The sequence below is a fragment of the Rhyacophila brunnea genome, unplaced genomic scaffold (assembly GCF_057557595.1).
Source record: "Rhyacophila brunnea isolate RB1 unplaced genomic scaffold, BYU_Rbru_1.0 scaffold_16, whole genome shotgun sequence".
Lineage (NCBI taxonomy): Eukaryota > Metazoa > Arthropoda > Insecta > Trichoptera > Rhyacophilidae > Rhyacophila > Rhyacophila brunnea.
Genome location: NW_028232816.1, coordinates 2588287 through 2612045, shown reverse-complemented (window position 1 = coordinate 2612045; position 23759 = coordinate 2588287). Strand labels below are relative to the sequence as shown.

At 37.0% G+C, this 23759-nt stretch overlaps 1 protein-coding gene across 1 annotated transcript in view; it reads right to left on the bottom strand.

The window, feature by feature from the left end:
- LOC147074200 (general transcription factor 3C polypeptide 1) overlaps window positions 1-23224 on the bottom strand; it is a 32288-nt gene extending 9064 nt beyond the window's left edge. The window contains exons 1-9 of the mRNA XM_085944017.1: window positions 23108-23224; window positions 22682-22951; window positions 20838-20971; window positions 19054-19195; window positions 18528-18691; window positions 15810-15999; window positions 13030-13192; window positions 5088-5301; window positions 1469-4348 (exon numbers count right to left, since the gene is read on the bottom strand). Coding sequence (XP_085800143.1) covers window positions 1469-4348; window positions 5088-5301; window positions 13030-13192; window positions 15810-15999; window positions 18528-18691; window positions 19054-19195; window positions 20838-20971; window positions 22682-22945 — 4151 coding nt within the window. The 5' untranslated portion in view covers window positions 22946-22951; window positions 23108-23224. The remainder of the gene's footprint in view (window positions 1-1468; window positions 4349-5087; window positions 5302-13029; window positions 13193-15809; window positions 16000-18527; window positions 18692-19053; window positions 19196-20837; window positions 20972-22681; window positions 22952-23107) is intronic.
- Window positions 23225-23759: the final 535 nt, after the last annotated feature.

Here is a 23759-nt window from a genome sequence, read left to right as displayed (position 1 = left end):
TCTGGTTCATCATAAGGCATAATTACTTTTTTCTGTGTAGCTACAGTAAAAATCAATTTTCAAAATCATCGATTTTCAATAATGTATATCTCGGAAACCGTTGGGAATTCGACAAATAAATATAGCGAAAAACCAAAAAATGGGACCTTTCGACTCCCCTCTCGCCTTAATTTCACCTCCCAGGGGCGGGAACTTTTAGTATGTTTACCTACTAACTACTCCTAACAAAGTCCTGAAGTCAAAAATTCTTGCATATTCCATTCACTCTATAATATATTCATTGATTGGACTATTTTCATACGATAATGCATAAAATATCTGAAAATTATTGACAAATGCCATACTTTTCGCATTTCTAGCAATATGACATAATTATATACATTGTGTAGTATAAGAAACTTTTTCCAAAATTTCAGAAGTTACGAATTTTTGTTCCGAAACTTAAATAATTACAAGATAAAAAGAACTTTATATATACAAGGTTTTTAAATTTTCTGTTGAATCATATAAACTTGACTTGACTAGCTTAAACGATAAAAAAAATTTGTAATTAAAAATAATAATAAGAAATACTGAATAATGAAATGTCATTTCATATTGATTTCCATAGTAACGCATGTATATATTATTTAATAATTTAGTTGCTAGGACCCCCTAGCAACCAATAATGGTATCGAAATATATTTTCATACAAAACAGAATTAACTAAAAATGAATTCAATTCTACTTAAAGATGGCTAAAAGTATATTATAAAAATGCATTGGCATCGTGTTCTGCTATATTCTAAAAGTTTCAAATGTCTAGCTAGTCGGGAAGTTAGTTAAAAATCGATTGCAAGATTTGTACCGGACAAATAAGAATACGAGCTAAGAAAAATTTTGTAATAAAATACCAATGATAATTTGTAATAAAACTATACCCTGAATTATCCTGTAGCTAAAATCGCTTCCAAGGTTTGTAAATATTTTAACAGATGTTCATTCTTAACGCCGATAAAAAAGGTCAATAACTTTTGTGACATATATTTTTAAGTGTTTTCCATCACGGAAACATGAATACATCATTTTATTCTGTGCATCGAGGTGTTTTATTAAATATTGGACAAAAGATTCAATCAACAGATGTCACAAACGGAAAATTTAAAAAAATATTTAAAACGGTGTACTATTTTTTTTTAATGATATTTTTAAAATCCAATATTTTATACTGGTTGGTAGGAATCTCTGTCACTCTATAGCGAACTTATTAATACCAGAAATTTTCAATAGATGCCCTATTATAGTGTAAAAAAACATAATTACCAAGTATCTATTCTAACACGAGAATTTCTCGTGTTTGGGCACCGATGGGTTAAGTCTATGTAAACGCATGAGCGCACCTAAGAATATGATAAATTGATGTTTGTTAGTATTACGACTCCAAATCGATGATGCCTGGAATCTCTATGAAATAAGTGAATGTGGCAACCTGGTTAACTTCTCGATTAATCCCTTCATTTTATTTTTGACTGCATTGTCCTCCTCTTCCAACTGAGCAACGGTCGAAGTCAGATCAATTGCGACCTCCGAGCAGCTGATGATACAGCTTTCTATGTTGGGATCGGCACTCTCTATGAATTGCAAAGAGTTAACGGAAGATTTAAATGTCGCATCCAATGATTTGTCAGGGGGCAGATTGGCCAGGTCGATTATCAAGTTATCGGGAATGCTCAAGGTCAAACGTAGCTGGTTCAAATATTGCATTTCAGAGGTGAGAGCGATTGCGCCTGAGTCCAACGAGTCGAGCATCAAATCGAAAGAGTTATTTTTGACAATTTCACTGCGGTGCTTGTACGCTTCGAAGAATATTTTGTACGGGACGGCGACTACCAAGTGAGTGGTGTAAGTGTGTGAGAGGGTAAACTGGGAACACTGCTTTTTCAGGGACATCATGCCGGAAGATCTTAACTTTTGGATGACTCGCCGAAGGACAGCTTCGGGAAAGTGTCTATACAGCTGCAGCAATTGAATGTTGCGATTTCGCATGTATGCGGCACAGCACAGGGAACTGTGAATTACGCTGTTCAAGATGGTTTCTTCTACGCCAGTCCGGTCTTCGGGTTCTTCTTCTCTCTGTGTGTGAGGAGGATCAGGATAGTCAATGGCATACATGGAGTGTACGTCTTTAAGGGCGTCGGGGATTATGATGGATTTAATTTTATTTTGCGAATGCATTATTTGATGCAGCAGCAATGTCAACTCTATGAATCTGATTTTGAGGCGCTTTTCGTAACTGGCGAACTCGGGAGAGCTTTGAGGGACCCGGTTGGCGGCCACGAACTCAGTGAAACCGGTGAGGTCTGCTCTTCGACGGTTGGCCTCCGCCGTGTAGAGGTGGACAATACGGGTGACAACCGGATTTTTCACAATGAATAAAACGCGCCTCTGGCACGCGGCGGTGGTCTTGTCCCTGACATGTGTGGCAGCATGCAAGATATCCCTGATGGTCACCATCGGTGCCATCTGGGCCAGGCTGAACATAAGTGTGGCAGCCGCCCTCGCCAACAATAGAATCCGATCTTCCTTGGGGGTCCATACGGCCCGTAGCCTTTTGGAGGCAATTCGGATCTGCCGGTCCACCTCGTCCTGGCGGGGCTTTTTCTTTTTTGATTCCTGACGCGGCACCAGAGTCCGAATGGAGAACTTGCCTTTGGGTACCGTCCGACCGGCGGATACGCCAGCTTCGCCTCTCGCCAGTCTGGGCTTCTTTCGGGGGGGGCATGCGTCTCGGTTGGCCGGCGCCACAGAAAGCAGCTTCCGCTTGATCGGCTTCAGCAAGACGGCAGAGCTGGACTGATACTCCCACGAACCCTTCATGTGGCTGTAGAGGGTGGAGTCAAACCCTGCAGCGCCACAGTGGTCCCCAGGGACAAATTCATCATCGGGGACGTCATGGATGCTGTACGCCCGGAGCGCGCTTGCCAATTTTATCTCTGGAGTCTGATACTCGACTTGCTGGCCGAGCGCTGCATACCTGTACCCTAATTTAGTGTTACAGCAGATGGAGTGGAGCCGATCCCAGTAGAACTTAACATCCTCCATGCTGTCGAAGCGGTAGCTCTCTCGACTGTACGGGCGGTCTTCAATCTTGTTGTAGCCCTTGCTGGAGGTAGTCGTGTCCAGGATACTCGTCTTCCTGTTGAGAAAGAGGAAGACTCTACACCGCTTGAGGCCGATCTGCTCCCCAAACTTGACGAGGCCAATGAGGCAGAGGCGGTCCAGTGTGGAACGAATGGTCGCCGAGTACCTCTGCCTGTAGAACAGGTCCGCCTGGATGTCCTCCGGCAGGTTCTTTACCAGTATCCGCGACTTATAAGGGTGGATCACGAAGTCCATCAGGCCGGGGATGGTGAACCCAATGTTGACAACGCTGAGAAAGATGCACAGCGGCATCAGGAATATTACGTCAGCCAAAAAAAGCCAGCCTTCGGACGGCCGGCAGAAGCTGTCATGAGACAGGGGCGGTACGCACATGTATTTATCAGGAGCGTCTTCATACACACGATCCATCATAGAGGCCAGCTCTCCATCGGCGGAGTATGTCTTCGGAATGAGATCTTCCAGGAGACCTTCTTTTCCGGCATGGCAGTGGCAGAGGTAGAAGAGAAACTCATGGAGGACCCGCATCCTGGCCATTTTGGGCAGATAGCCATGCCGCTTGCCGACCTTGACGGAATTTTTTGTGTTTGTTTTTCGGTGCTGATTCGGTTTGATGGATTTCTTTCTCTTGCTTTCGATTTCCTTAATGGCTAACTTGATCTGCATCTGCTCGACCACGGCCTGTATCATAGGATTGGAGGCGTCAATATGCGGTTCGCAGATGAATGTCAACGGCTGACTCTTTTCAGTGTTAACCGTCAGTATCTTCAATTGCCCTTCGCGTTCTAGATGCTCGAGTATCCTGGACAGCGACCGCCTATCCATTATGCCGTGGATGGCTATTCTCTCGGCTTCCAATCTCGTCAACTCGCTTAGGAATTGAGAATTTAAAATGACATGTCGCTTTCTGAGTTGTTCCATTATCAAATTGGCCCTCTGCAGAAATCTCAGCCCGCCCGTCTGTATTTTATTGGGTGACTTCTGAGATTTTGCCACTGGTGATGTTTTGGTAGTGTTTAAATTTATTTTCTGTTTTGACGATCCGCTCGGTTCGTCATATATTTGAGAGGTTTCCTGAACCGGTTCGCTGATGGTGTCATCATTACTTTCAGTGGACAATTCTAATTTTTTTTCTTTCATCTCTTTCATTTTTCCTTTTTCTTTTTCAATTGTTTTTGTAATATTGCATGTAAATTCCTGAGATGTGTATCTAAAAATTAAAATAATATGTTTTAAGAGTAGTTGAGGATTTAACAAATACAAGTGCACCAAATATATGCGATTGGAAACTTCTACATACATAATATGTATTTAACTGTTTTTAAAATTATTTACATGAGGTCTGGTTCTCAAAATATGACCTATTAGCCAATAAAAAATATTCATTTTTCTGTGTGCATTGCTATGCTATGACAATAATAACAGCATTTATCAGAAATCCACAGTGTGTAATCCAACGTTAGGAATAAAATAGTAACAGCTAGTGCGATTATGATGATGACACACAAAACTTTCCACTCGCTCAGAAGCCAACAAGCTAGCGAGTTGAAACAGTCATTTTTGGTACTATTTTAACAGGACGTATTGAGTAGTTCGTTTTTTTACCGGCTGGTTCGCCACTATCGCTCTAGTGCGCAGACGCAGATCGGTCCATACGCCAGCGTTTAGCGTGTCAAGTAGCCCGGCATTCAACTTTCGTAGATTGTTTACAATCTGCTTGTTAGCTTGTTCGATGATGACACTGGGCGAGTTTACAAGCAGATTGTAAATTCGCCCACAAGCAGCTTGTAAAGTAGCTTAATGTCATCGAGTCATAAGTATGGTGTGCATCGAACAGGTTTTGAAGATTATAGATGAATGCAGTTTTATAAATAAAATGTATTTTTTGTTAGATTTTGACCGTCGGAAAATAGACGCCTCATACGGTTGATGAGTAAGACGACACTTACTTAGCTGTCCTCTGTTTGAACTGGTCGTGCATGGTGACCTGAACAACTCCGGAACTGACCAAATATTTGGTGACGAGCCTGACGCTCAGTTGGTCCAGCCCCATCAAGTCTGAGAGCTCTGACTTTGCCAGCCCTTCTTGACCCGCCTCGCGGATCAATTGGTACATCTGATATGCCATTGTCTCGCCCAAAATGCAAGATCCAGATGTGCCCGCTGTTGACAATGATATTACATATTAGACACACATTTATGAGATACTTGTGGCGTTTTATTGTTCTTTGGAACTAGACTAAAAATTTTGCAGTTGTTCTATAGAGACTAGGGAATCCAATCCCGAGCCAAAATTTCGATCCCTGGATTTCGGGATTACAATTTGACAATCCAGGGATTGGCATTTTTTTCCATAGTTAATATTAAATTTTTATATATACAAATAACATTGACAAAATTGGTCAAAAATAAATAAAGTATTATTTCAGACATTTATTGTTAATATTGCGTACGTTCAATCTTGGAAATACGTAGGTTTAACAAAGGGAAACTTATTCTTTTCGATATTAAAAAAGAATCTATTTACATTCAATGTTTGTATCAAGCTGGGTTTGAAAGTAAAAGTTGGATTGAGCTGTTTCTGCAACTTGACATATTGGATTAATCCGCTTATGCAACCAAATGACATACCACTAAAATGTTAGTCACGACCTAAAAGCTGAGGTCCTATTGGCTAACGTGAAATGAAGTGATTTTGGAATAAGCTACATGTGCCAAATATGTATTTCACGAGTGTGGCAAAATACGTGTTCATCGTTTATTTAATATCAAGTTTTGAAATTTTGATCTCCCCAGTCACAGCGATTCAGCAATTGCAGTAAAATGTGATACATTTTAGCTTATTCAATACGTATTAAACATAAATATTTGTTCATCCTAGTAGACTATGTACTCGAATTCTCTGTTGCAACCCCTCGTCACAGCAGCCTGGCAAGAAAAATCAATCAGCATGCCTATGTTATAAGCTTCGATTGCTTGGTCTTGGGGGACGGCTTCGCAGTAAGCCATCGCTAGCCTTTCCTGCGACCTGTCAATGGCATCAGGCTCCAAAGAGTCCACCATGATAGAGAAACAAAATTTCTCCTGCCGCATGCGAGGGTTATGCCCCACCACGAAGTATCTGTTGCCTTTCCGATATTTGTTGAACAGACTGAAATTATCACCGGCGCTGCTGGCAAAGCATGAACGCATGAGGTATTCTTCAATCTCCGCAAAGCACTCGTCATAATTTATTATTACTACGACGTCTCCAAACAAGGCCCATTCAGCACAGTTTAAGCTCGAAGGAAAAAACCATCATGTTTGGATTAAGTCTCAATGACGTATTGTGAGATTGATCGTTGAAACTCGTAAGAATTAGAATACTACAGAGTTGCACAAAACAATCTAACAATACGTCGACAGTGTAAAAGAAAGAATTTTTTCGTCAATTTCTGATTATTTTTCATGTATACGTTTATCAATGATATGGTCGAGTAAACAGTCTGGTGTGTTATTCGTCTGTCCATTGATCGCATCACACGCATCCAAAACTCGATAGACATTACTGCATTTTGGGCAGCACACATTTAAAACAGCCAGGCAGGCGTGCCCTCTCCGATCACCCCGTTTGTAGGCTTTCTTGTAAATAGTTGAGCGTGCCTTCCTCAAAATTCGCCGCCCCACCACTCCGAAACGCGTTGTCATGTCACTGGCCAGGTAAATGGTTTGAAATGGGAGCTTTACTATCACCATACCTGGATTTACTACCTAATGAGATCTTACATATTATGATCTTGTTGGGCAGTAAGTCCAGGTAAGAGGGTTTAAGTGGATAATTTTTCCTCGTCTGTCGTGTTTTCCTTTTCGTAATATGTTTTCTTTCTGTCATTATGTTTAAATAATTTATGTACAGTACTCTTTCAGTAATCCGCCGCTCGATTATCCGACAACTACTATAATCCGCCGTTATTTTTACTAGTTGAAAGCACAAAATCAAGCTCTATAATCCGCCGGTATTTGTATGTCAAATTCAGTAGTCCGCCGAGTGCCAATATTATGAGCTGTCTGCCGTCTAACCCGGTTTCGCTGACCATTGAATTTAACCTGAGTCAATAATATTATCGTTTTCTTTCAGTTAGTCTTTTACGTATATTATCTATGCTTAGTCCGCTGTGTATTCTAGCAACTGACGCATGTGTTTCTGTTCGTTTCCTTCTGCCACATTCTTTGCTTCAGTTTCAATAAATTAACAAAATGGAGTCTTCTCGAAAGCGTAAACATGACAAATTAACTTTAAAACAAAAATTAGAAATTTTACGAAAGATAGATACCGGTGCCTTATTTACTGACGTTGCTAAAATATACAATATTGGTCGCTCAACTGTTTATGATATAATAAAGAACAAAGGCAAGATTGAAGATTATGTGACAAGTGCTGACTTTGGAATTGGGCACCGGCAAACAATGAGGACGGGCGATTATCAACAATTAGAGGAAACGATTTATTTGTTGTTCTTCCAAGAGCGTTAGTGGCATACACCGATTTTCGTAAAAACTATTTTTACGAAATACCTGTTTTCATTTTTACCATATTATTTCATATGTATGCACTATAATCCGCCGCTTTCACTTATTCGACACATGTCTGGTTTTTGGGGTGGCGGATTACTAGTACTGTACTTTATTATATAATAACAAACATAAAATTATTATCAGGAAAAAAAGTGTCAAAATAATCTATATATTATATAAAACAAGTCGGGTTAGTTACACCATTTATAACTCAAGAACGGCTGGACCAATTTTTATAATCTTTGATTTGTTGGATTTGTCTCCACCTCGAATAGCAGAATAACTAATAAAACATTGGATAAATCACGGAAAAAATAAATTATGAGGAAAATTCATTTTCTCATACATTTTGACATTTTGAACAATGAACCTCGCCATTCGAAAATAAAAGAAAATCACAAAAAAATTAAATCCGTATACAACGCCATCTCTGATACATGACAGAAACAATAAACAAGAAACAAACAAACAAAAGTATGAACATGGCGTTTTTGACAGTTGATTCAGTTCAGACTCAGATAATACCGAAAGACTTTGTTGTAGACAAATAGCGATTTTGATGGTGATTTTCAAACTATAAGTTGCCTTCTAAAATGTTCACTTTGTGAGGTTATCAAATTTGTGAATGTGCGCGTATCAATAATTGCTTTATTATGTAATTTTGAATTGTTTGATTAATTTTCCAGTGTTATTTACAATGCCGCGAGCCAGAAGATCTAATCTATCTATCTATATAAAACAAAGTTGGGTTAATTACACCATTTATTTTATAACTCAAAAACGGCTGGACCGATTTTTATGATCTTTAATTTGTTGGATTTTTCTCTGCCCTGAATAGCAAAATAACTATTAAAACATCAGAAAAAATCACGGAAAAAGAAATTATGAGGAACATTCATTTTCTTATACATTTCGTATGGAACAGCTTTTTTGATGATGTCTATTGATGATATAGAACTGATTGACTGGTTTCGATGTTTTTTTTTTATTCGTCTCGGCCTCGAGAAGCTTCCTCGCGCATTGGAAAAGTAAGAAAATCACAAAAAAATCCGTATACACCGCCATCTCTGATACATGAGTATTGCAATTCAGTAAAGTACATCAAATACATCTGCAAATATGTCACCAAAGGCAGCGATATTGTGGTTTTTGGCGTTCAAACTCCCAATACCAACGATAAAATCACGCACTATCAAGTTTGTCGATATGTGAGCTGCAATGAAGCGATTTGGTGTATTTTCTCATTCCCATTCATGAACGTCATCCCACTGCTGTACATTTGGCGGTGCATCTGGAGAATGGTCAACGAGTTTATTTTAATGCATCGAATGTTGCTCAACGTGCTGTAACACCTCCAGTGACAATATTGACCAGTTTCTTTTCAATTTGTCAAAGCAATCCGTTCGCACAAACGTTGTTCTACTCTGAGATGCCACGTTATTACACTTGGAACGCTTCATCGAAGAAATTTCAACGTCGGAAGCAAGGCGATGTGGTTCCTGATCATCCGGATGTGCATTCTAATGATGCTCTTGGTCGCATTCACACAGTTCATCCGAAGAATGCCGAATGCTTCTACTTGCGGTTGTTGATGGTAAATGTTCGTGGGCCGACATAATTTGAATCACTTCGAAATGTCAATGGTGTAGTGTGTCCAACATTTCGTGCTGCATGTAAACAGCTCAATTTGCTTGAAAACGATATTCATTGGGACATGAAAATCGCTGTAGCAATTGTTTCTGCATCTCCAAGTCAGATACGCACATTATTTGCTATCATTATTTCGACATGCTTCCCATCAAATCCACCTGAACTGTGGAACAAGTACAAGGATGACATGTCAGATGACATTTTACTTCGAATTTGTGTCAGTTCAGAGAATCCCGATCTCGAAGTGAATGAGGAGATACATAACCAGGCTTTGCTTTTGATCGAAGACATGTGTTATCTCATGTGCGGCAGTTTGTTATTTTTCCTCGATGCGCCTGGTGGAACTGGGACGACATTTCTCATGTCATTGATTTTGGCCACTGTTCGTGCGAGATCCAAAATTTCTGTAGCAGTAGCTTCTTCTGGGATAGCGGCCACGTTGTTATAAGGATGCCGAACGGCTCATTCAGCATTGAAATTGCCGTTAAACCTTCAAACGACTGAAACACCGACAAGCAGTATTGCGAAACACTCAGCAATGGCCAAAGTTTTGGTAGCAAGTAAAATCATCACCTGGGATGAATGCACAATAGCGCACAAATGCGCATTGGCAGCACTCAATCGAACTATGAAAGATCTGCGCAATTACTCAAGATGTTTTGGTGGCACAATGATTCTACTATCTGGCAATTTCCGCCAAACACTACCAAATCATAGACTCTGTGGCGCAATGTGAAGAAACTTCAGCTGACGACAAACATGCGAGTTGCATTGCTAAACGATCCATCTGCCGAAAATTTCTCCACGCAATTGCTGACTATCGGTAACGGCCGTGTTCCTGTCGACGAATCGAATGGATTGATTTCGTTTCCGCTGAATTTTTGAAATTTCGTCTCAGCGAAGGACGACCTCATCAACAAAGTGTTCCCGAACGTCATCGCTAACCACAAAAATCACAATTGGTTGAGTGAACGAGCAATTTTTGCGGCAAAGAACAAAGATGTGGATCACTTAAACTTCACAATTCAAAATCAAATCGTTGGTCCAATGCATTCCTTCAAATCTATCGACTGTGTAATAAACGAAGACGAAGCAACCAACTATCCAACTGAATTTTTAAACTTATTGGATCTGCCTGGCTTGCCACCGCACAATTTACAACTGAAGATTGACTTGATAGTTATCATGCTTCGAAATCTGAACCAACCAAAACTATGTAATCTATTTCATTTTGATTTGATTTTTGCACATTTATTGAACTTAATTCATTTTGAGTATTTTAATTCAGCTAATAAGTTAACACAAGATTATTGATTCTGAGGCGGTACGAAGTTTGCCGGGTCAGCTAGTGTAGGATAAAAACAACAAATGAATACAAACATTATCTGCCACAAAAATTCAAATTTGGAATTGAGTAGGAAAAATAAATTAAATAAACAATCTTTATATTTTTATATTACCATAACATGGGGTGACTTTGGCCTAAATTATTCTACTTCTCCAAGAAAACTGATATAAATCTAACTGGAACAAAATGATGGACTGAATATTTTTATTTTTATTTATTTGGAAAATATAAGTATTATAGTTTCGTTTGATTATTTTTTTAAATTTTGGGCTAAAGTACCCCTTCCGTGGGGATACTTTGACCGAAAAAATATTAAATGTAAAAACTGTGGGTTTGAATAATGGGTTCAAGTTTATCCAGTGTTATTATCATACACCCAAGAATCGTGCATTACGTTTTGCAAAGAATTTTCGAATTTAACCATAAGAATAATGCAAAAATATTACTAAAGAATTAGTTACACTGTTTGGTGGTTGAATATTCTGCACAATATGATCCCATTTTAGCTTTTTATGTTTTTGCATGGCGCTAACAACTGCATATTCTTTCAGTATTTACAAAATCTGAACAGGAAAATAAGACCTTTCATATATGAATATTACAAAGTCCCCTATTTGATATTGAACTTTATTATCTCAGCGGTTGATACCGACCTGGCTTATGGCATATATTAAGAGTAAATATTATCAGTTATTATACAGTACTCTCTCAGTAATCCGCCACCCCACCCCAAAAACCAGACAAGTGTCCAATTAGTGAAAGCGGCGGATTATAGTTCATACATACAAAATATGGTGAATATTAAAACAGGTATTTCGTAAAAATAGTTTTTTTTTTTGAGAATTTTTTACTAACAAATTAGGGTTTTATTTTATAATCAAAATCAAGTATTTATTATATTATACATATTTATTAACTAAATATTAAACAGTAAATCACTTGGCACAACTAGTTGTTCAGTGAGGTTGATATTCTTGAATGGCTTAGGATTCCTGGCTTTCCCTATGACCAAAAGCTTCAGTTTGTGTATCCCGGTTGCATTGGAGCACGGAATAAAATTGTGATGCGGTCCTTGGGCACTTTCCTCCCTGGTACATTACTTTCTTAGCGATGAACGTACGTTTTACGAAGGAGAAGTTTCCAAAATAAACCCGTCTCATCTGCGTTGTATACCTACTTGTACGCGGCGGACTACTCAATTTGACAAGCGAATACCGGCGAATTATAGTAGTTGACCGATAATCGAGCGGCGGATTACTGAGAGTGTACTGTATAATACATTTTACATGAATTGGGTAAAAGTTGTAGTAATTCTGAAAACGCTATAGTGTACGTATATTTTTCATGTTCAATTCATGAAAATTATAGAATTTTGGCGCAAAATATTAATATTATTTACTAATTTCCATCTGGCGCGGAAATAAAATTATTTAGTCTATGGCTGCGAAGCTGACGCATTGGTAGCCAAACACGAAATTCATATCAAATGCAAGCGCTATATTTTCTGTAGCGGTTGCTTTGCGAATAAAACGCATTAGTGAGTACGCTCCTTTACACTTATGGATTTATGGATTTTCATAAAAAAAATATGCGAAATTAATTAATAAGAGAAATTTTAGAAACGAACGCATATTTTCTATGAGTTATGGAAAGAAAAGTTTCTTCTTGATTGATGTAAAAACTGTATTTTGCTTTTAATCATAACTCTTAAATTCATTATTCTGTATTTTTAAAGATCTTCTCTTATTTGCGACCCCGTTATTAAAACAAAAAATTTAATGTGGCCCGTAAGCTTTGCTAAGCCCTACCGTAAACTACGTCAACTGTCCAAGTCTTAGCATCCTTAGCTATCGGTGTAAACCTAATAATAAAAGTAATTACAAGATAAAAAGAACTTTTTATATACGTTTTTAAATTTTCTGTTGAAATATGCTCAAACTTGTACTTGATATGAATTAAATAAAAAACAATCAAACAAATATAGAATACTGAAATGTCATTTTGATTTCCATAGTAACGCATGTATATATTAATAATTTTGTTGCTAGGACCACCCCCTTAGCAAACAAATAATAGTTTTTACTTTTTACGGATTTTTCTGAAATAACTTTCCATACAAAACAGAATTAACTGAAAATGAATTCAATTCTGCTTAAAGATGGCTAAAAGTATTAAAAGAATGCATTGGCATCGTGTTCTGAAATATTCTAAAAGTTTCAAATGTCTAGCTAGTCAGGAAGTTAGTTAAAAATCGATTGCGAATACGAGCTAATAAAAACGTTGTAATATCACGGAAATTAAAAGAGAATGATATTATTAACATAATCTTATTCTGAAACCTTTTGGCTGGGGTTCGTCTTCATTGACGTCTTCTTGGATTTCTTTGTGAGATGTTATATCTGTTTTAAGTTGAATGGCGTGGATCTGGCGCTCATGTCCATTGCTGGGAACTTTCCACTGTTTTTCTTCAGCATTAGGATACAGGTCTCGGTATTTTGCTTTCTGTTAAAAAAAAAATGCGTGTATACGGTGAATACAAAAAGACTGCAGAGAATCGTTTTGTTATGTCTCGATTCTCGGACACGTAAATTGTTAGTACTAGCCATAGTAAATTTGATTGATATTGGAATGTACAGTAGAATCTATTTAATAAGAACACGGATAATTCGAAATTCGCCGTAATTCAAATTTTTCGCGAAAAAAAAGTCCCTTGAACGTTATTTTCATATAAAACTATACCTTTAATTCAAATTTCGTAATTCGAAATTATTTCAGAGTCCTGGCATATAAAAATATTCTATAAATCGTAATAAAGTATACTATTTCATGAGCCAGTCATTGAAAATTGTGACAGACTTTTCTTAAAACATCATAAATTACTTATTTTAAGAAGGTAATAAAAATAATCCTGACATTTTATCACCCATTACGACACACGGCACCGGAAATTTGGTAGGCACATCTATGATCGTAAACGATATAGATGAAATTCAAATATTTTTCCCCCATACATTTCATAATTCGTAATTCGAATTTTTTTTCAATTTTCGGTCCTGTGGAATTCGTATTAACGAGGTTATACTGTATTATGTATGTATGTATGGAATGTATGAAACAATTTTATAATGCCATATCGTCGCTATAGGATTAGTTTCCCGAATATCCGTTTTTGTCAAAATCGACCTTTTAATGCAGAATGTTTTTTTGTATATAATTGGACTAGAACCATCCCTTTCTTTAAATTACTTTGTAATGGTAATGAATACATCATTCATATGCTGTAAAAATAACAATTTAAATATCTCCATGTATTTAAATATAGGATTTTGAAATTTGTTTTTCGTCTCCTGAACATTTGGTCTTTTCGGGAAACCAATCCTACAGCGACGATATGTTAAAACTTTTAAAAAACAATAATTTATTGGTTTGGGTCTACAATAATAGTTTTCATATATAGATAATAAGAATTATTTCTCATCCGATGGCCGAAATAGCACAGGGTGCGCACTTACTAATCGAACAGTCTATGAATTGATCCTGCTCGCTACCTTTGATTTTAATCCACTGTTCCTAAAAACAAAAAGAAAAAGTCTTCGTGCGGCGGCTAAGATCCATATCTGATTGTCTTAGAGCCAATTAAAAATCAAAAAAGGTTGTCATATATCGATGGTTTAATGTCAATACCACGTATCTGACCTATATGACGAAAATTACTTTTTGATGTACTAAAAACAACAAAAATACTGCCCATCGACTGCGAAACTCCCATATCGGTAGTTATTTTAACAAAAATGATACAGCCATTTTAGTAATTTCCCGTATCTGAACATTGAAGGAATAAACCTGTAATAGCCTGTATCTTTCCACTAAGCTGTCAAGCGTGTTGCATGACGTGTGTTAAATTCAGCTTCAAAATGTAATTTAAAAGGTTAAACAGTAAGTAATATAACAAATTTGGATGTTTATCTTTATTTATAATAATAAATAATATGTCACATTTTATTGGATGTTATCATTTTATTAGACGTTATGTGCTTTGCTTTACCACTTTTTACGTTACACGTTATTGGCATGCTATATAGTTACAACATGTGTGAACTATTAACAGTCAGATACGGGATATTAAATATTTAGTTTTTTAGTTTCCTGCATAATTTGTAAAAAGTCACTTACGGGATATTAACATTAGGCCATCGATATGCCATTCTTCTTCTACTATAACTTCGCAGCACCTTTCTCATAAATGCGTTGAGTGCACACTCATTATTCATTACGACTGCACTATTGTAATTGGGCCCGGTAGCCTGTGTTACAAATAAGGAAAGAAGTTATAGTAACATCTATCGGCAGAACTGTTTCAGTCAACAATAAAAGTCACTTGTCATCAAACAGTTGATATAAGTCGACCTTGTCCATCCGCAAGGATGTAAAACTAACAAAAAACATTATATTATATAACCGGTTACATGTAAATTGTACGTAAAACATTTCACCGTGGCACAGTTCGCCGTGAGCTTTCTTACTGGAAAGAGATGACCGTATACTATACGGTCTCCAATTTTATTAGATTCAATGAACATTAATTCAATTTTCATAGCTGATTTGGCAAAATTCATGAATCCACGAATGAAAACCTAACCTAACATATAATCCAGTATATCGGCTATTTTCAAAATTTGTTTGATGCTGGCTTCCTGTAAAGTGTAAACCAACAAGAACCATGTTTTATTTAGACATGAATTTTATGTCAATACTATACGACCCAAAGAGGTTGGACGGTCTTTTATATACAGCCATATATTTCCGATACAACATTTTACGGCGAAGTGTGATACCGCGAACTGCATACATATAAGTTTCTGGACATGTATATAACAACAATTAAATATATCTAAATAATAACGTAGTCGATCATCCAGTGAAAAAATAAAGGTAACATAAAAAATAGTTTTTTATAAAATGTGTCGATATAAAAGTTTAAATTAGTAGCTGTACATAGAACCAAACATAAAATGCAAATAAAACTACGAGCAACTACAAGGTGTTTATTATAATTTATGAAGATATTTTGAAAGCATTGTTTCCAGCTGTTACACGACGTCAATAAAAATGAACTTACGAATTCGGGTTTGAAATACTTCATGAAGGTGGGAGTCCTCAGGACTTTCTTGATGCACACAGTCGGATCCAATTTCTGAAACAGCTGATTCATTTCTTGCACGGATTCAATACGGTTGGGCTTGCTCATCATATGTGTGACGCATTCGTCGAAAATCCAATCTTTCCTTAATATAAGCGGCCGAGTAAATCTGAAACAAAGTGCAGTGAGACCATTATAGTCCGTATGGAACGTATTGAATCCCAAGTCTGGCAAAATTCATATTTTGTTTTTTGAAATATGTGTTTGAACTCAGAGCATGGATACACAGTGGGTTAACCAAGTGATAACATCCATTTCTCATAAAGAAAATCTATTAAAAAATCTCTTCGTGAGGGAAACAAGATCCATTACGCTAAGGCCACATAGGTAGGTACTTTGCTAGTGCTGAGCTAGGTTCTATGCTTGTTCACTAAAAACACTACTGCCACATTGCACGCTACATGCTTAGGTACAAATTCAATTGACGTTTGGGAGCTCTCAAGTCAACAACGATATGTCACTCTCAAAACTAACCAGAAAGCTACTTCTCACAGAGAATTTAAGTTTAAAATTTCGAAAGTCTCAAATACGAACTTGTTGGGCGCATGATGTCAATACACCCCATGCCTCATTATTCACAACCTCAAAATATACGGTGTTTGACATTTGTCATATTGAAGAAACATCAGGTGACACAATAAAAATAACCAACACGTCTGTTCGCCGGGAGACTCACTAGGTTACTAATAATCACGTAGCGAGGTACGAAGCGTGCAGTGTGGCCATTGCGATATTATAGTGTGCGTCCGTTCGCTAGGATATGTCATCTAGCACGTAGCCACCAAGCAAGGCACCTGCCTATGTGGCCTTAGCCTTACGGATTGAAGAGCCAGCACAGATGTGCGTTGGGTATCAATGAGTAATAATATTGTCTCTCTGTCTCGTGTTGTCAGATATATTAAAAAAACCTAATTTATTAAACAAAATTTGAAACTATGATAGAACAACTTAACCTTGAAATTGCGCAGATTGCGATTTCTTCTACTGTACACGAATTAATCATGGTAAATTTAATTAATGTTACCGTTATTATTTCCGACCGTTCTAACATGAAGCCTATTGCATCGTTTTCTCTCGCTTGGTGTCTCGCTAACTACTTCATATTTTCTGTCAAAGCAATCAAACTTCGTATATGTTTATAGCAATGTGTACAAAAACCATTTTCGCTTTTCATGGAAAGCTCAATACTCATTATGTAATTTACAAGAAATCTTTTTCTTTCTTCTTTCACCCTGTCACGACCCAGCATTGGGGCATAGTGCAAGCACAAGTTTGCGCCACTTCCCTCGGTCCATCGCCAACTATTGTGCCTCTCGCCATGTCAGACCTGCAGCACGTAGATTGCTTTTGTAGTACTGCAGGCGGCGATGGAACCCTTGAAGGAAGGGTACGAAATGTCGCATTTTTTCGCGGCATCCAGAACACATGTCTAAGCCACGTCAAGTGTCTCTTCATGATTACCTCAATCATCGAAGGCTGCTGTATCCCAACTTCATGAACTTGGGTGTTTGCAACGCAGTCGTACCAATGTACCCCTAAGATTCGGTGGAGACATCGATTCTTAAAGCTCAAAAGCCGAGACCTTAGAAGCTTAGTAAGATGCCATGTCTCACAGCCATACAGGAGCACAGTTAGCATGCACGGGTTAACTCACTCACTGCTGACTAGTTAATTACCACAACAAGGTCACTGCTAAAGACACGCCTGGTGTGTATCAATTAGCAAGATAATTAAATGTGGTAATTAACTCGTCAGCAGTGAAAGTATTAGATCTAATGGCCACGTGCCGGTGAAAGACTTAAGCAAACGACATTTAGTCCTCACAGAGTTTCGTTTATTTTTATTGAAAGTTCATTTTGTAATTGTAGAAATGGTGAAATTTTGAAGTTAGAAAAGATAGGGCCACACGCCAAAAATTTTGAGAAACACCCAACGTTGGATACACCCTATATTGTGGGGTGTATTCCATCGATAGCAAAAGTGACACACAACTTTTTCATTATTAGGGTGAATTTATATACCTATTTTCTAAATGATTGAGTACCTCACAGGTTGATATGTTAAATTAAACAGGTACAGACCAGTGGGTCTATTCTATACTTATCGAACACTAAATTGATAAATAGTATCAAACTTAGGGTAGGTTTGAATCAAAATATTAGCACTTATTGTAACAATTACACGAAGCCGGTTTTTATTGTTGCAATAAGTGCGATATTTTAACAGCAGCAAGATAGGTGCTGTTAAAATATAGCACTTATTGCAACAATAAAAACCGGCTTCGTGTAATTGTTACAATAAGTGCTAATATTTTGATACAAACCTACCCTAAGTGTGATAATATTTTTCACTTTATCACTTTAGCGGTCGATAAGCATAGAATAGACCCACAGATACTATAGTCACTCTTCACTCTGCATTGCGTAAATAAAAAAAAAGTGAATGACAGTGGCATGGAGGTGTCGCCACATGGAGGTGTCGCGATTAACCAACGCCATACGTAAACCGAATGCATTCAGTGAACTCTGAAGTATTGTATTTTGATTGAGTAGTGGCGCAGCTTTAAAAATTGACGCACATGCCGTAACCCCGCAATCTCCTGTGGGTTTTGCGCCTAACTGATTTCAATGTTTGAACCTTTTTAAGCGCAGAAGAAGGCAGCTGTTGACAGGTGAAGATATTGGAGCAGTCAGGTTTTTTCTTGTGATCAGTCCGACACAAAGAAGAATCTTACGATGATAGAAAAGCGTCTTTGCGTCATCCACAATCAACAGCGAGTTCTCTCCGCTCGTTAATTCACCCTGCAAATTAAAACACAACGTTATGTCTGTTCCGACTTAAGCTGCATTTCGACCAAGCGAGCAAATGTTTATTCTTCCCCCACTCCAGCGAAATTCTTATGCTCTCTCAACAAAAAGCGTTTACATCAAGAGAATTTCACTGGAGTGGGGGAAGAAAAAACATTCGCTCTCTTGGTCTAAATGCGGCGTTATGCGTGGTGTAAACGAGAACTCTGCCATATACGCTATCAGCGCATCTATTCTATACACAAGACTGCTTTCCTCCGCTACAGCTGCTATCTAGGGTAGGTTTGTATCAAAGTATTAACACTTATTGTAACAATTACAACACATTAAAATGCAGATTGAATAATTTTCCTTACATTGAATCTGGAGCGTGCGATTCGTTCTAGTATGCAGTACTGTGTGGTGTTCAAGTGGGTCTGCATGGGGATTGATGACGATGGGGCCATCGCGGCCCACCGTGCTTCAAACTTGCCAACAATCACAAGACTGTTTCCCCACCTGAAATAATTCAATGAAAAGATGTATCTTATTATCCATCTCATTTCAACTAGGGATTGCAATACCAGTATTTCAAAACCGATATTCCCAAGGCCTGAACAAAAACGATGCATGAGTGCGAGTGAGAAAGTATTTGGCACCCTTACAATCTCTGCGACAATCGCTAGAGTAAGATAAAAGGTCAACATATGTGTGAGCTAGTTTCCAAAAGTATCGCCATCAAATCGGGGCGAAACGCTTCACATAGCGTCGATAACTTGCGAGCTCGTGTTGCTAAAATTGATATTTTTTGTGTTAAACATAAAGTCAATGGTAAATATTTTTAGTTAATTAAGTAGAAAAGATGGTTCTGTGTGTTGTCTTAAAATGTGGTAGCCGTACTGATAAGCAAGAAGATGGTATTACGTTTCATAGGTAAGTTGATACATGTTCGTGATAATTTATTTGTATTTTATTATATATTTTAATATCAGTGACTTAGTGTTTCTTTAAAATAATTTAAATTATGGATATCTTTATCTAATGGTTGCATTTTGACCGCTTAAAAATATTATATAACGTAAGAAAATTATATTTTAATTCTGAGCGTCTAGTGCGAGCACTTTGGGCGAGCACTAGCGAAATGGTCTATGGTCTCGAAAATTTGTAGACGAATGCGTTCGCTCGCCCACAAACCAAACGCAAGGCACGCGGCTTCATTTAGCAATGCAACGGATGGCGTCTAGATGTATCTATAGTCTAAGGATATTCCAGTATTTTTATTAAATGTTATTATTAATATTTTTCGAAAATGAATTAAATATTATTTCTTCATTACTTACCTATTAAATTGAGTGTAGAAGTTCTGTTTTAAAGAGATTTTAATAGCTATATTTATTGATAGATACTTCTGTTTTATTCTGTAATATGTTATTTATGGAAGACCAGTATTCAATAAGAAATACTGAAATACCTGTATTGATATTTTCATTGGTATTGTAATCCCTAGTTACAACCATTTGCCTACTGTGCCTACAAGGGCCTTTCGTGAGGTAAACTACTTTTAGGTTCACGTTGTAGAGGGACGCGAGAACCACTTTGGGGTGACAGGTATTGAGATGAAAAGACACTGGTTGGATGAATGAAGGAGCGAGTTTATTGCTGCGTAAACAGTACAGAGGTGGTAGAAGAATAAATAACACAAGAGAGATGGTAGCGGTTCGAGGCTCGGTGGAAGGCATGCTCGAGTTCCAGACACGGTGAGAATGATTCCAGGCGAGGCGTAGAAAGAGAGTGCGCTGGTCCGAGGTGTGATACTGAGACTGAATATGAGATAAGTGAGGGACCCTTCAACTATGACTCGCCATTTATATAAATGAATATTCAGTAAATTGCAATGTTGTAATTGTTGATGTAGTTCACGATTGGGAAATTTACTCGCGGCCGCATTGTTGCAACTTCAAGGGGTTTTAATGACAAAGCCCGAGGTAGTCCACCCTCATCAAAGTATGTCACACCTGTAGAATGTGCTGATCGTAGATGCGGTGATTGTGTGATAGTTGAATGACTAACTGATTCTTGCGTTGTCGTAATTACGCTGACAAGGTCGAGGTTGTTGCCAGCTACATACTTATAGATTTGATTATACTAGTAAAAAGCCTACCTATTCAAACAATCGTTCAGTGAAGACGTACGGACTTCTGTAGATATTTCTTTTCTGCTCTTGTAGTGAACACAGGATCCGTGATCTTCTTTAATAGGATAAAATGGATATGAGTTATCCATGTCAGCATTCTTCTGCAATAAACAATATGCCATATATATAAAAAAGGGTTAAGAACCATATGAGAGTTTGGACTATTCATCGGCAGTGCGCCCTCAAAATATACCTTCACCAATTTGAAGGCAAAAATAAACCTGATGAGGGAAGGAAAAAAATGAAGAATGCTAGATTTTAATTTTTTTAAACGCCCACAATGGTTGAGCGATTACTAGGCTTATAATGTCCTGAGTCCCAGGTTCCAATCCTGGGAGTGGCAAATTCAAATGTTGTTTTTCAACGTGTGTTTGGACTAGGGTATGGACCTGATAGGTCAGGGGGGGGCAAACTTTTTGGATGGAGGGCCAAATTCAAGAATTCAAAATGAGCGGCGGGCCGCAAGTAAAATACCATCTTTAGATATACACTATTAATCATTATCAAGAAAAATAAACATTACAAAAAAATTAATGAGAAGAATGAAACTGTTGTACGTTTTTTAACATTTTTTTTTAAAATGCAGGTGTTAATTTTGTAGTTGATATTCTCAAAACTGCTTGTAAATGGGCATCGGAGATATTTGATCGTAAAGAATTTTTATTGAGGTTCATGATCGAAAATGTTTGTTCACATAATATATAGGTTGATCCAAAAATAACGAAAATTTTTCTTGCATAATCTTTAAGTTGGTCGAATTTGTCTGAATTAAGGGCATTGTAAAATTTGGAGATTTCTTCACGACGATGCAATTCTCTTAAATCAGTGTCACACTGCAGATCAATAATCTCAAGTTGTAGCTCTGTCGGTAGACTATCAATATCTATTGAAAATAGATCGCGTACTATTGCTAAACAAATTTTAATCGATTGTCAATATTTTTTAAAAAATAAATAAAAAAGTTATTCGTAATCAGAAGTACAATTAATGATGGCGGACCGCAAAAAAATACCCGGCGGGCCACATGCGGCCCGCGGGCAGCAGTTTGCTTTCCCCTGTGATAGGTTGACCAAGTGGCTAACATCCATTTCTTGTAAAAACAAAAAACTTTTAACACAATCTGCACTTTGTGGAGGCCCATATTATGATCTTGTTACGATCAGACATGGTTAAAAAGAAAAAAGATTTTATTTATATATTTTTAATTTGGTTATAGTGCTGCAGATGACCGCATGATCATTTATCATTTTTTTTGACAGAAACAGTTTATCCCATGTAGACAATTATATTAAATACCTTTTTCTGTCGGCACTGATGCTTTTCGATCCAATAATTTTTAATTTTAAATATGATATTTTCATACATTTCGATGCATCATTATCACACACAAAGGTTAGGTTAGGTTGAGTTTGGTCTAAACAGAAAGTTATAAAGGGTCATGCGGTCATCTGCAGCACCATTACCTGAAATTCTAATAAAACGTCTTGGTAAATAAGTCGCAGATGCCCGCATGAGCTTTTATAATTCTTTTTAAGAAAGTTTATTCCATGTATACATGTAGATAATATTATTATATACCCTTTTCTGTCGGCGCAGATTGTTTTCGATCCAATATTGTTAATTTAAAATTTTCATACATTTTGATGAATCACACACTAAGATTGTATTACGTTGGGGTAGGTTAGGTTAGGTTAGGTTATGTTAGGTGAGGTTGGGTTTGGTCTAAAAAGAAAGTTATCTGCGGCAAATTTACCTCTATTACTTATACTTAGTAATAAAATTATGGTATAAGTACCCATCTAAATACCTACATTTAGAAATGATATTCCTTTTAGCACCGTAAACCTTTGATGTAATACAAATGGTTGTCGTGGTTCTGGTAACTTGTAGAAGTCAACGTCTTTAAATCCGACAATCAAATTCCAAAAGCGATGCTGAAGTTTTTGTGGTATTTCGAAACCCAATCTTTCGGCTAATCGCACCCATAATGCTTGAAGAGTAATACCGTCTAAGCCTTCGAGGCATATTTCGTCGATCAGTACCTCTGAATAGTTTACACCTGTTAAAGGCAACATTATAATCTGAAAAGAAAGAGATTTTTTTAACCATAGATGGGTAAATTTCATGGATTTGCTGTAAAGTTGTTAACCTATAAATACATTAGTGTTATGTATTTTAAGGGAGCTACAACACATTTTGAATGTAAACTATTTTATAAAAATATGTTCTCTACTTACAAATTAATGTATCGTGAGATTTCAAAATTAATTGTTTATTTTACTTTTAATATCATAATAAGCTAAGTAGCCCCACGTACGTCAATATTGACGTTTAATTATTTCGATTTCAACTATAAATACTTGCCATTTTATAATTTTTAGACTATGTGTCAGTGTTGCCATCTTTGCAAAGTGGAATTATAGTACAGAGCCTCCAAAATTATAGTATTTGGGGAAAAATATAGCACGCGTTGTCTTCTGAAAATTTGTTTTGTTTCTCAGAGACCCTTTTTATTTAGGTGCCTCTTCCGACCAAAAATGCTTACCGAAGAATTCAAGAAATTTCATGTTAAACCAAAGTCAAGGGACTTTTTACGTTTTTCGAGCAGTTTTTTTTTCAAGTTCTCGAAATCTTCTTATATTGCAAAATTATAGTACTTTGCAACAATTTATCGAACTAAAATATCAAAATTTTAGCACTTTTTGCATATTTTTTCCAATATTCAAAATTATTGTATTTTTAGCGTACTATACCTGTTTTATATCGTACATAGTACAAGGATCAAAGTTATAGTATAAATACTATAATTATAGTACGGTTGGCAGAACTGGTATGTGTTGAAAAATATTTAAAAATTGTTGTTATACATGAACATATTTTATACTCAAA